Source organism: Meriones unguiculatus, chromosome 9 (genome assembly GCF_030254825.1).
Source record: "Meriones unguiculatus strain TT.TT164.6M chromosome 9, Bangor_MerUng_6.1, whole genome shotgun sequence".
In the NCBI taxonomy this organism is placed as follows: domain Eukaryota; kingdom Metazoa; phylum Chordata; class Mammalia; order Rodentia; family Muridae; genus Meriones; species Meriones unguiculatus.
This window is the reverse complement of record NC_083357.1, coordinates 73,918,533-73,932,605: the sequence shown is the minus strand read 5'-3', so window position 1 is coordinate 73,932,605 and position 14,073 is coordinate 73,918,533. Positions and strand designations below refer to the sequence as shown.

Here is a 14,073-nt window from a genome sequence, read left to right as displayed (position 1 = left end):
AGTAACAGCTGACAGCACTCTCAATGGGTGAGAAAAGAGGGTGTGGGAAAGCCATCTTCTTAGGTATATTGCTTGTCCCTTCTGCCTTCATTGCAACCAGCTTTAAGGTCCTTTCAATACCATCCAAGACTTTAAAACTAAATGACAAAGGTTATGTTTCCAATTCTTTAGAAACAAAACTAAATTAACTTCCTATACATCTTATTCCAGTTTAAAAAGAACATATAATACACTCACCTGGTATTAGACTGAGAGGGCTTTTGCCACCTTTGAAAGGATAGTCATTAAGAAATTAAATCCTGCACACTCGTCAGTTTTTACTTCCCCATACAGAATGGTGGGTCTTAAGACGCAGATGGTCAGTCATGGATGTTAAGCCACAGTCACGGATGTTAAGATAAGCAATATTAAAGAAAATTATTTGTTGTAGAAGCGTATGGCTGAGAGAGAAGGAAGACATTCTTATCTGAGGTGCAAGGAAGAAGCCCAGAGCTGCAGAATCTGACAAGTTCTCGAAAGATACAAAGTTCTTAGTGAGAAGAGACAAGAGAGGTGGGCGGGTACTCGGGTCAGGGACCAGGACATGTGAGGCTGGGAGAGCGCACTTCGCACTTCGGGCTCCTGAAAGGAGTGCCCTGCCTCGCTGCTGTGCTACACTTTAGCGAGCATACCCAGAGAATGCTTTCTCTGCCTGTGCATAACTACAATGGTAGGTTTATTTTTAAAAATGTTGTTTTATTCTTCAAAAATGTTGCTTTCTGGAAAATGTCAAGGGATGTAAATCCACGCGTGCTAAATACAATGTTTTCCTATATAAAAATGCTGGTTTATCAACTGGAAAACTGAAGTACACCTCTTTAAGGAAGACGGCTCTGCGAGATTAAGGGAGCCTTGGCAACATAAGCATGTACTTACCAACTCATGAAATGCTAAAACTAGGGTTTACTGTTCACAGAGTAAAGAAGATCACTGGAGTAGAAGGAAAATAAAGCATGCTTTTATAGCATGAAAAGGAATCTCAGAATTCATTAACCAAGAGACCAAAACAATACACAAAATATTACGGTATGTTTTAAGAGAGCTTTAAATAAAGTCACAGGGGACAGATTGATAGCACTCATTAAATCAGGACAGCAATGGCGGCAGTGTTCATAACCTTTGGTGACAGGGAAGAAAGGATATAACAGACTTCGTATTGACTGGCTGCAAAAAAGTCAATGACATGAGGGAGACTGGGCTCTTAGAGCAAAGATGCTATGCAGCCTTGAGTTACTGACGGTGAAGACAGACAGACAGCATCGCTCCTAATCAGACCCAGAGCAAGGCCTAATGAAAGGCATTTGGGCAGTTCCGAGCTGGACAAACCAACTCCACTCAGTTTAGGAGAGGCTGTGAAATAAACATTTAATTACGGAATGAAGTGACCACATACAGAACAGAGTTGGCGTGCTATTACAGACGGAAGCTTACTTGCAGGAGCGCCTCTGCTACGTTCGGACTCTGAAAGCGTGAGTGGTGGGTGGCAGGGAAGTAAGTGCTGTCACAGCGTGCGGAAACAATTCTTGGAGGAACAACTCAGGTGCGGGAGACCTAAGTCCAGGGAGGTTGTTGCTCCAAAACACTGAAAGATTTGAAGTGCTGGAGACATGGTTCACTGGTTAAGAGCACTTCTGCTCTTCCAGAGGGCTAGAGTTAGGTACTATTTTTTTTCCCCTACAAAACTAATTTTATTCAGCATATTTTTAATTTTTTTATAATATATTCATTTTATATCCCGATTGTATCTCCCTTATCTCCTCCTGTAGACCCCAGAAGGGGGAGCCCTTTTCTCTTAATTCCTTCCCCCTTCCATCAGGAGGCTCAAAACTACCTGTAACTCCAGCTTCAGGGACTATGATTTCTCCTAGCCTCCGTGGACACCCATATATGCACCCGTATATCTGTGGTGCATTTGCACATACATGCAAACACACGCATGCAAACACACACATGCAAACACACACATGCAAACACACACATGCAAACACACACATGCAAACACACACATGCACCCCATGCAAATCAAAAAAGTTTTAACAGGAAGAATAAGGGGAAAACAGCAACATTTTCAGTTAAAAGCATTACTAATAAGCACATGACAATACCATTCTACTCTCATTTTGTGAGTGTCCCCTACAGTGAAATCACCTGGACATTAGGAACGTAGAATAAACAAGGTAAGTATGGAATTTCGGCCTGAGGTAAAGTGGAAACCCTGAGGTGAGGTCATTTAATCAGCTACTCTCAGAAAAACAAGTGTGAGTCTGGGCCCCGACACCGACGTGACTTGATAAAGTTGTTCTCCAGTGAAAATTTGAATTTCAGCTTGAGCAGCCCTGGAAAACGAACTACAGTGACTATTAGAATTCCGAAGTCCTGCTGCCAGGTTTAAATAACCACTGACTTACTGGGGAAAATGGTCAACTATGAGAGTGGTTTCCACACATTAGAAGGAGAATGGAGCAAATGATGGTCCTACTGCAGTTCAGTGATACTCCAAAAGGGACGGAGGATCATACGGAGGAAAACTCGTGTGGCATGCTGTAGAGAATTTGCACTTTGGGTTGTCTGGAGTTCGCAGAGCTAACGATGAAATGGTGAGAAACTCTGCTGGACGCAGGGGCCACGCTAGGAAGCACTACCTCCTCAGCTGGCGGGGTGCCTGACAGAGCATCTCAGATTGGGAGCGGCAGGACAAAATTGGCAATTGAAAGCAATAATTTCCATATCAGAGTTGAAGGTAAGCTCCACGGGGAAAGAAGCCCACCCTGGGCTCCCATTCAGTGGGATTTACCAGAAACAAGAGCAGATGGGGCAGTAGCAGGGGAGATAGAGACAGGAGAAGGTCTTGAGAGGTTTCTGGGGTTTGCACAGATGATACAAGGGAGCAACTGGACTGCACAGGTGACAGGAAGAAGTGGTAGGTGTGAGGCAGGCATGAGAAGGCAACAGTTAAAAGCTCTTGCCAGGTTTCAGCTCAGGGGAATGTGGCAGAAACAGCATACTTCAGGCCAGGGACAGAGAGAGGACCCATTTAGCCCAGGAGAAATGCATGGGCTCTCTACACGTGTCTATATTGAGCCGATGGAGTCTAAGAGGACCTGCATGCTTTCGGGTGAGAGTGGAGTCTGGGGATCACTTGCTTCGCTCTGTAGGAATGCTACAGACATGCCATTTGTCACACAGTGCTGCTCTGGTGGAAGTGGCTCCACCCAGGCGGGTCTCCACCCATAATTATGACTGTTTCCACCCCGGAAAATCTTGCTTCTCTGTGTCTCATGTGAGGATCAAGAATTCTAAACAACAGCTCTGAAGTCTGATGATGAGTATCAGGATCTGATAGCCAGGAGGACTAGTTTTATAGCCAGTGGGGAATGTAAAAATAAATAAATAAATAAATAAATAAATAAGGCTTCTTTTTTTTTTTTTTTTTTAAGAGAATGAAGTTTGATTGACACTCAGTGTACAATTGGGTTGGATGTTTTCTAAGATGGCTTTTGTAACTCTGCACCTAATGGGTCCACGCGTGTGATGCAGCATTCCTGGGTTTGTGCCTTGTAGAGAGAGTGATGACTGAAGTCACTGGAAAGACCTGATGGACATTTTCTTGTATCTCTTACACTTTTGGAGCTCCCTTTCGGTGAGTTATTCTTTTGTTGTTGATTTTTTTAAAAATTATTTTTAATTAATGTGTGTGTGTGTGAGAGAGAGAGAGTGCGTGTGTGTGGGAGTGCGTGTGTGTGGGAGTGCGTGTGTGTGTGTATGACTGTGTATGTGACAGAGTATGCATCCTTGGTGTGCAGGAGCCCACAGTGGCCAGAAGAGGTCACTGGATCTCCTAGAACTTGAGTTACTGAAGATTGGGGGCCACCACGTGGGATCTTAATTCTTTCTTAAGCTCCATGATTGTCTTTATATGATCACACATGCATCGTTTTTTTCTATGAACTTTTTTCTCAGTATTTCCACCACAAATTGCAAATTTATTTGAAATATTATGAGATCTTATTTAGAATATTTACTTTTATAACTAACCTGTATGGTTCTCAAGTGTGAACTATACAGAAAGAGAGAAATAACAATGTCCTGTCCTAATGCCAAAAGGCTGGACAACGCTTCAAAATGGGCTAATTGCAATACAAGTCACTAAGTATCTTTTCATGGAGGTACAAGTGATTATTATAATTACAAAATAATAAAAATATTAAATATAAAGTTGAATTATTGGAATGACAGGACACTACGTTCTGATTGAGGTAGAATTTGACTAAAGAGAAAAATGTGCTTCAATTGATGTTATCAAACGGACACTGAAAACGGTAGTGAGACAAAATGATAGGATATGTGCTTTGATAGGACACGCCAAGAAGGCTACATACACAGGTAGTGATATTTTTACCAAAACTGCACCCTCTTAATCTAATCATCAGAGAGCATCAGCTAAATCAAAGGCATTTTACAAAATTAACCAACCAGTTAATCTCTCTCTCAGTCAGGAAAGACAAAGCCGGACTGAGAGCTGTGCTGTCTGCTTATGCTAATTTTGATGTATTCGGACTATCGTTCTAAGATCAGTAATCATTACATAGTGCTGGATGTATAAACTTTAGGCTTAAGAAATAGAAATGACTCCATATTCCACCCAAAACATTCACTAACGCCTAAAATGCTCAGTTGTGTTTGTATCATTTGCAAATTCTCTCTGGTAGTTAGTACCACAAAAGGATGCTCTGCTAACTGGAGGCTCCAACGAACACACTAGGAATTATGTTGGGCTCAACTTAAATTTACATCTACCATTTTTTTACAGCGGTTTTATGTTTTCCTAAGTCACTATTCTTTTCAGTGGTTTTTAGAATGATCACAGTTGCATCCATTGTTCAGTCAGAAACAGTGACTGTCAGATGACACACAAAGACAAAGGAGATACAGAAAAAGGAAGCAGGCTGTCCCTTAGCCTATTCACTAAGAGGGGTGACTGCTATGTGCTCCAGGCTAGGGTGAGCAGCCTGCTTCTGAGTAGATTTTAATTTTTAATGCAGTGGAACTGGTCAGATGGAGCTTTTCCACCTGGAGGCCTGTCCTGACCCCTGTCTGCCCCAGGGCAGGACTGGGGCAGACTGTCCATGGTCAGCAATGTGGAAGTGGCTGTGTATATTGTCATCCAAAGGAGCAGTAATAAAAGTTGAATGGCATCTCTTAATGAGATGGGAGGTCTCCCTTAGATATTTTTGGGGGGATGAGAAGAGACAGACAAGTAAGGGCATTTTAAAAGATAGAAAACAAGAGAGATATTTATTTGTTTAAAATAAAATTCTAATAAATAAAGATCAGCATTACTACATAATTAAAATTGGGTGAGGCAGGTATATTGGCCCAAATGATATGCTTATGATACAAATCCTTAGATACAACGGAAAGATCTTTGGGGAAATCAAAATGCCAATATAAGGAGAGAACTGAACCAATGAGATCTCATAGTCTCTGCCCTTGGGGCTAAAGCGAGCTGAGAAGGCAGAGGATGATTGAGTCTCAGGTTCTTCACTGACCTCAGATTAGCTGGGTTTTAGTACAGCTAGGTCTCAGCTGTCCGAGAAAATGAAAACACATTTCAAAAGCTGCCTTTGAATTTTAAAGATATTCAATATTTTCAGTATTGTTTACTGAAAAAGGTCAACAGTAGAGTTTATGCATCGAAGAACCTAATCTAAAAAATTTTTAAAAAGCACCACCAGGGTTGTCCTATGATATATGCTGAGGGAATATTAAAGACACAATTCCACAGTCAGGAATATTATCTTTCAATGAATGTTATTAAAAGAACTTCATGTACTCACTGCTGACAGGGAGAAGAGGCAGTGGTGACCTTGCATTCTGTCTGGATACAGTGGTATACTGAAGGACGCCCAACCCCCAAACAAACCACACCCTCTATAAGCATCTTTTAGTCAATCTAGGTAAAAGGAAAACAGATACATTTAAACAAAGATGATATAAAATATCAGGTCCACATACAATATTTTTGGTTTTTTGGACAGTGTGTCTTTGACATTTGTGTGTGATCTTCCTTCCTTCCTTCCTTCCTTCCTTCCTTCCTTCCTTCCTCCTTCCTCCCTCCCTCCCTCCCTCTCTCTCTCTCTCTTTCTTCTTCTTTTTCTCCAGTTCTGGAATTGCCACAACATTCCCATCAGCACTTAGTTCTTGCAAGTCAAAGTTGTAGCATGTGGCTTCCTTCAAATAAGATTTGTGTTAAATCTTATAGATATCATTAAATATCTGTAAGGCAGATTTTATTATTAACTAAACCAGAAACAATACATAATACATACAGATTTTATGACAGTGAGAGGAGTTATTAATTTTATAGTTGTTGTATAAAGTAAACCACTTCTTAGGAATATGTCCAGCCTTATAAACATACTTTAGAAATCCATGAAGTTTGCTCCAAGAAAATTTTGACTAGAACATAGAAGTCCCTTTGTCATTTAGAAAAAAATTCTTCTCCATAAAAGTCAACTTTCTTGATAACTTTGTCATTTACATAGAAACCCAAATGGCTATTTTAGTTAAGTTTTAATACATGTTTGGTTCTGGATGTCAAATTTACACATTTACTTGTTTCATGCAATGCAAAGTAAATGTGATTAAAAAAATGAAATTCTTCCCTGCTCAATTACAGTATCTTCATATATATAGAAATACATGCCTAGCTTTATATTACATTTTCATATTAAAAATAAGAATATAAAACGTTAAGTCTTCGGGAATTTTCAGAAGACACTTTTATTGATGGACCTTCTGGAAGCTCAGAGCCTTTCTATTAAAAGAGCTGGTGCTGACACAGTCTGGTTCAGCCCAGCAGTATATACAGAACTCCAGGGCACAGTTTCCACTGTGCAGGTGATGTGAGGTCTACCAGGAGCCATGCACTTGCCCTGTGGATACACTGACTTGGAGAACAGCTGTATATAACTGGCTGTAATATCCTGGAGATAAGTGCTATCTCCTGGTGCTATGATTAAGCTACTCTCCAAGCACAGGACAAAGATCGAGGCGTGGCATAGAAAGGGTAGGAACCAAGCAGAGGAGACATGTGAACAAAGTCTTAAAGGATGGATGGGATTAAACTAGCCTGAAGAGGCATCCCAAGTAGAGATAACAAATCAGATTGTCGATGCCAAGCTTTTCAAATTTCATGTTTAAAACTGATTTACCTCCGGGGCTAAGGAGATGGCTCCCTCCATCCTCACTCAAGCATGAGGATCTGAGTTCAGTCCTCTAGAGAACATGCAAAAGCCCAGTAATAGCCACATGTGCCTGAAATTTCCATATTAGAAAGTGAAGACAGGCAGAACTCTGGGGCTCTCTGGCCAGCTAGTGTTGCAGAATTGGTAAAGGCTCCAGGCTCAGTGAGAGACCTTGCCTCAAAATACAAGTAGCGAGTTGAAAATTGAAGTAGACACATGATATTCACCTCCAATTTCAACATACAGGTGCACACATATGCATGGGCTGCACATGAACACATACACACACACACACACACACACACACACAAAGTGTTTTACTTCTTAAAAATGTTTAGGTTTGCATTGTTTAGCAAGAGGCAAAAAAAAAAAAAAAAAAAAAAAAAAAATCTCAAACCAGATGAATTCTTTTGGACCAGACTCAAGAACTTGGGATGTTTAGGAATCTTGGTGTGAAGGAGCAAAGGACACAGAGAGCCTCTGCGTTGCCAAAGCTAAGGAACATCAGCCCAGGGTGCCTGTGAATAAGAAGTGTTACTTTTGTACTGAGAAGGGCATGGTACAACTGTGTCTTTCCCCAGTCTTCTTAAGTTACGTGTGCTGGGGGGAAGGGGAGGAGAGAGGTCCCAAAAGGCAATCAGCTCTAGGGACCTGGAAGATTGTAATCAGTACCTGGATCTGCTACAGGAAGGAAGAGGAAGCCGTCATCTTTGTTCCACACCTTAGTCACCCACCTAGGAGTGGTCATGAAGTCTGGCTGCTGACCTCACATCTGCATTGTGCCCCTCTTCTGCCACAGAGATCAAGAGGTAAGATCAGAGATAAGATCCTACCCGGAGAGGTAACGGTCAGAAGGAGAGCTCTTTGCTTTCTCTGGAGTTCTAGATAAAGGCAGGGGTGACAGTGGTCCTCTGGCTCTCCTGATACAGCGAGGACAGACGGTGTCCCGCCGTTGGGGGCACACAACACAACCAAAGCTTTTGAGAAGCGTTAGGACTGAATAGCAATTGACGGTAGCATCATTTGGCTCATTCACAGTCCTTACCATGAAGTTTACTCATTCCTGATAGTACTTAAAGGGATGTAAGACAGAGAGATCAGAGAGATGTAGGAAGTGTAGGGATTGTCAGTTACTGCTGTCAAATAATCTACATGCAGAGAAGCTGGTAGGAGGAAGGACAGGGGGCCCTGCCCTGGTGACTTAACTTCTTTCCTCTCTAAATTAAAGGCGATAACTGTTAGACCTAGGCCTGCTGCTTGTCTTCCCTGAGTGTTTGGTTCTAGGTAGGTTCCAAGGGCTTTCCTAAGCCCAAGAGATTTGGACCAGTCTTCCAGTTATTGTTGGCTCCTGACTCACTGTGTGACCTTGGGCTGATCACACTAGAAAACGAAGTTTGCATTAGACACTTCAAGGATGTTTATTAAAACATTCTTTGAATCTAGAAAAGGGAATTGCACTTGAAGGAAGTGATTTATTCCTTCTGAGTTGTGCATACTTAATTTTTGCCTTTTAGAGGTATGGCGGTAACAACCATGACCCCCCTCCTACTGTCAAAATGGAGGACATGGTCCAGGAACGATTTGGAACGATTACAGATTGTGGGGCTTGGAAAGCAATGGACACGAATGCAGCCATTGGTGCTGGTTCTATTTCCAGTGAGCGGCTGGAAGAACTGGGCATTTCTAAAGGCCACATTTGCCTAAGGTGTGAAAGTCTGCCCCGGGGGTATGAAAAAGCAACAGGGAAGAAGTAGCAGACTCTCCTGTCTTCTGTCTTCTTTCTCCTCTTGGGATTCTTTAGACTTTTGGGGTTGACACAAGGTTCATGAGACCCTTGCAGACAGCAATTCATCCCCCATTGAAAGCAGGAGTCTGGGTTTGGCAAGCATCCCCGGGTCTCAAGCATATGAGAGCACCAGTCAGCTCTAAGCCTGTAACAGTGGCTTACAGGAGCTGGCTTACAGGAGCCCAGGAGCTGCCTGGCAGTGAGCCAAGAATGCAATACTATTTATGAGTGACACGAAGTAATTTGTTTAGAACATTTATTTATTTATTTGGGTAATTGATGTTAAAAAAAATAAAAATAAAAGCAAGGCAAATGAAAGTCACTTGAGGGTGTGTGATTTTCAAAGTACAATATTAAGCTGTGTTTATGTCATTTTCGTACAAACTATAAAGCATCCTTCTTGAAGCTAGCAATCAGTGGTTTTAGTTGAGGAAAGAACCATGCACAGATATAAAAATGTTTGGCCGAGGCTCTGAATCCTGACAGTCCTCCTTAGAGAGAAATTTCCACAATGGATGTTTCAATTAAGACAGTGATATTTATTGAAAGGTAAAGCATAAATGCATAGCCACTTGGAACATTATTGAACAAATGTAATTTATGTTGCCATTGGAGCACTGAGTTTTAACACTGCTTTGATTTTATCAGCATTTGTCAATTAATCAACGTGAACCTTGTAAAACATGTTCTCCTATTAGTGGGAACAGGCAACTGCTTGAAGACATTGAAGGAAAGGTCATTTAATAATTTGCTAATTGTGCAAAGAAAGATTTAATTTTTTTTTAAAAGGTAAGATTCCCATTCCTATTGTATCTAGATGGGATTCACTCTAAACTTAACCCTGGAGGTTTAAATGTGGTCAGTGTTTCTTTGTTTCTTCTTTTCTTCTTCTTAAATACAAGAGAAAGATATAAATTAATTCAAGATTTTAAGATTTATTTTAAGAGCCTCGCTTGACATCTTTGCCAGTTCAGAGTTACAAGATTTCAGGAGATGAAAACAAACAAATGAACCCAGTTTCATCTGGTAGAAAAGTGAGGAAGACTAAAAGAAAAAAGCAGAAGAAACAATAAAGGCAGAGTACCAAAAAGCCACACAGTGGCAGGAGTTTGCTATCTTTGTGTTGGTTTCCCAGTTCATTCTGCATTCCTGTAGAGGAGACGTGAGCCCCCGCCACCCTCTGTCTGTTTGGGCTGCTAGTTTCCTCTCAGTTCAGCAAGTGAGAAGGCAGCAGAGTGGAGCCCTCTCTTCAGTAACCATGCATCAGCCTACTTGTCAACTCTCCTGGCAACAGAGAAAGCACTTTAATTTGGATCCCATCATCACCAAGGAGCATTCCACAGGCATCCACAGGACATGACTGAGTTTCGAATGTCAACGTACCTTGGAGATCGGTCTCTGCAGTGGTGTCTGCAGGGCTGAACCGGGAGACCCGCACCATCCTAGGAGTTTAAGTGGAGCTTAAGATGCCATCGCATAACTTCAGGCGCTGCTAGAGGAGGGATTTCAGGCAGAGACGAAGCCTGCTGCATGGAGATGGGTCTGGCAGGACCCAGGCGCTGCAAAGCGCTTTGCTTAGTTAGAGCCCTTTTTATAAGAGTCTACAGGCCCAGGTTCTCTCTGCCTGCTCAAACTGGCTCATCTGTCCTTCCCATTCCATTCGTTCTCAGTTCCAAATAAGTCACTATTTCAGGCACACTTTCCTAAACAGATGCAAACAGGCTTTCCCAGGCCCCCTTAGGCAAACTAGGTTTCTTGGAAAAGGGTCAAGAATCATCACACAAAACACTTCAAGGAACAAGGCCCTGGTTTCTGGTGACAGTGTCGGACATGCAGGCAAACAGGTTATTTGTAGACACTGGCTGGCAGTAGCGTCCTGTTGTGTGTGAGGTGGCCAGGGCCTGGAGCCGACTCTTGATTATGATCGTGACAAACGAAGCTATTTTTAAAATAAGAATTATTCTCACAAGACAATGCATGGAATTTTTCCTCTTCTAGTGGCAGCCCTAACGCACAACTACCAGCCAAACTCAAATTACTTTTTTTTCCTCAAACTCTAATTTCTTAATAAAATTATCATAAAAGAAGATGTCTAAGAGAAAAATAAAATGACTGTTTCTAGCAAACATGGAATATTTCCAAGAGGGGTGTCCCCTCCACTGGATCACAGAGAGAAAGTTTAGCTTACAGTCTTTTAATGTCTGTTCGCATTAACCTCAGCTTTGATGAGCTCACCTCCACACACTCAGATCCTCCTCAGCACGGGAGACAAGAGGGAAGTACAAAGGTGGAAAGGGAGGCCGCTTACATAACAGCTGTTCCCTGGCAGGAGCTGCTCCTATCTCAAGTGTATATACCATATTAAGAAACTGCGGGCGGGGGGGGAGGGAATGGGTATATTTATTTCCCTGATGTTTTCAAATACGGTAAATAAATGTGTGTGCTTGAACTCAAATGGTTCCTTTGTCTTAGAGGGCCTCGTCGTTTACAATAGCAGTGTCTGACGCACTCAGAGCTTGCTTAGGGTACCACTGACCTTCAACATAGTCATGCATGTTAGGCAGCTTTGCAGCCTTGTACACAGCAATTTTTGATCATCTTTACTTAAAAGCCAGTGTGGACTGATGAGGAAGCTTAGCATTCTCCTGGAGTTTCAGCCTGTTGGTTGGACTCCATTAGGACACCCAGCTCTGCTGGCCACCATCACTCTAAATGACCCGCAAAGTAGCCACTCAAAGGGCTGAAAGGGTGGCTGTGCTGTAGCATGTCGCTGTTTTATTCCTGTATGGTGAAGCCCGCAGCTCAGTGAATGACAGCCATGATAATGATGGCATGCTACAGTCTCCAAAATGGGTGTTGTTTGTTGTTGGGTTTTTTTTTTTTTTGGGGGGGGGTTATTTCAGGCTACACAGAGGCACATAGGGAGGTGCCAGGCTGGTCAGGAGGCAGGGAGTGAGCTGAAGGTCTTCTCCCTGGGAAAGAAGAGGTGAGTCAAGGAGAAAGGCTTGGGATTGGCTGTCTTGAGGATTTCAGCAGGCAATGAGGCAGAGGTGTGGTATCTATAATGCTTAGGGTGGGAGATTCTCCAGGCTGTAGACGCTGACAGAAAGAGGCAGCTGGGCTAAGAACAGGCATCATCTAGATAGGAGTTATCTGGTCTGCAATGCAGACCTCATTTACTACCCCTAGCAGTTAGCTGCCCCTGGGAGACCTTGTCCCCACTCGTGTCAACAAGGTCGTAAGATATAAAATCAGAAAATATAGAAAAAGATTAAAACTCAGAAGATTTACAGACTTCCTAAATCTCTCTAGGTAGAAAGTGTTACTCAGGCTTCCTGTGCTTAGGAATGCCTCAGGTCCCAGGGTCTGATCCATCACAATACGGATCAAGACTTTGTAGCTAATAACCTTTCCGGCTGAGCTGATCTTGGGGCCACACTTTGAGTAGCTGGTGATGAAGTACCCCCAGGAATCGTCACTCTGGCAACCTTCTGCAGGGAGAGAACCTCATGTCCAGGCCCTGCCTTGAGCCAGCCACTGAGAGGCGCCGAGGACACACATCTGGACATGTCCTTCAATTCTATCTTTGTGCGTGGGGAATTTTATCCCAGCTTGACACAGAAGAGAGAGGAGACTCAAGATCTATCCTAGATCACCCAGCAAAAAGCTGGAAAAAATGTATCTGGCCTAAAACCCATGTTTAGTTCCAGCACAGCCTAAGCACATGTGACAGTCATTATTTGGATGAGAAATGGACTCTGGTGGTAAAAGAATTCATAACGTGATAAGTTCGTGGACCTGAAAAGCAGCCCATTTACAACCTGACTTCTGGAAAAGAAGAGAAATTAAGAAATGCTAGTCATACACTATATACTTCCACAATGAGATTTTTTTTTCTCTGTTGGGGATCGAGCTTGTAAGGATGGAGGACGGTTATGAGGGGAGGGAGATGAGTGGGTTTGGGGTACACGATGTGAAATTCACAAAGAACCAATAAAAAGTTTAAAAAAAGACATGTAGTCATTATTTTAAGATCACAAATAAATGGTGTTTATTATATACATGGTAAAGTTTGTTATAGCCACTTATAAAACATTTTACAGGGACCCTATTTAGCTAATGTTCTATTTTTAAAAAGGGATACATGAGGGCTGGAGAAATGGCTCAATGAGTAAAGTGTTTAATGAGCAAGTGTGAGGGCCTGGGTTTGAGTCCCCAGGAAGTGAACTAGGCGATGCCAGGCATGGCAGTGCATGTCTGTAATCCCACTGCTTCTATGGCGACATGGGAGGCCGGGATGCGAGTATCCCTAGAAGGTACAGGCCAGCCAGGCTGCAAACAGCAGTGAACAATATGTGATCCTGCCTTGAACAAGGTGAAAGTAGGGACCAACCACCTAAGCCTGACCTCTCGCCCCCACTTGTATGCCATAGTATATATGAGACCACACACACAGGCATGAATGCACACACATCATATCTATTATCTGTCTGTCTGTCTATCTACCCACCCACCTGTCTCTCTATCATCTATCTATTTACTTATCTACCTACCTACCCATCTGTCTCTCTATCATCTACCTATCTATCACAAACACATACACAACAATAAAAATAAAAAGAAATATGTGTACTTGGTAAGATAAATAGAGTAAAAAGTTAGCCCTCTTCTGGCATGCTCCTGGTCTCAGATACTGTTTCCTTAGACTTGTGTGGCTTTCCAAAACTGGCCTGTGCAAAGAAACTGTCTTTATGCAAGTTAATTCAGCCTGTCCTTCCAAAAATCTGAAAGCAAAGCAGCAAAGAGGCAAAATCTTTTATTACCTTGCTTTCCATTAAAGAGAAGAAATCACAGACAAGCAAAATATCAGCTAGGGATGAATGTTTGTGGAGAAACAGCAGAGAGACAAGGGACGGCATGAAATTATTGGCACAGCTGCAGGGAGGTCCTCGTGGGAAGGGTGGAGTTGAGGACTTTCTGCTCCATACTCATCTTTTTTTT

At 42.4% G+C, this 14,073-nt stretch overlaps 1 protein-coding gene across 5 annotated transcripts in view; it reads right to left on the bottom strand.

The window, feature by feature from the left end:
- The window catches only part of Enox1 (ecto-NOX disulfide-thiol exchanger 1), a 560,948-nt gene that overhangs the window by 228,305 nt on the left and 318,570 nt on the right, over positions 1–14,073 (bottom strand). The window contains exon 1 of one of the 5 annotated variants that reach the window (XM_060391471.1): positions 10,456–10,664. The exons of 3 other annotated variants lie outside the window; for them this stretch is intronic. In XM_060391471.1, coding sequence (XP_060247454.1) covers positions 10,456–10,513 — 58 coding nt within the window. In that variant the 5' untranslated portion in view covers positions 10,514–10,664. Of the gene's footprint in view, positions 1–10,455; positions 10,665–14,073 lie in introns of those variants that run through there. One more of the 5 variants, XM_060391470.1, reaches the window with a different exon arrangement.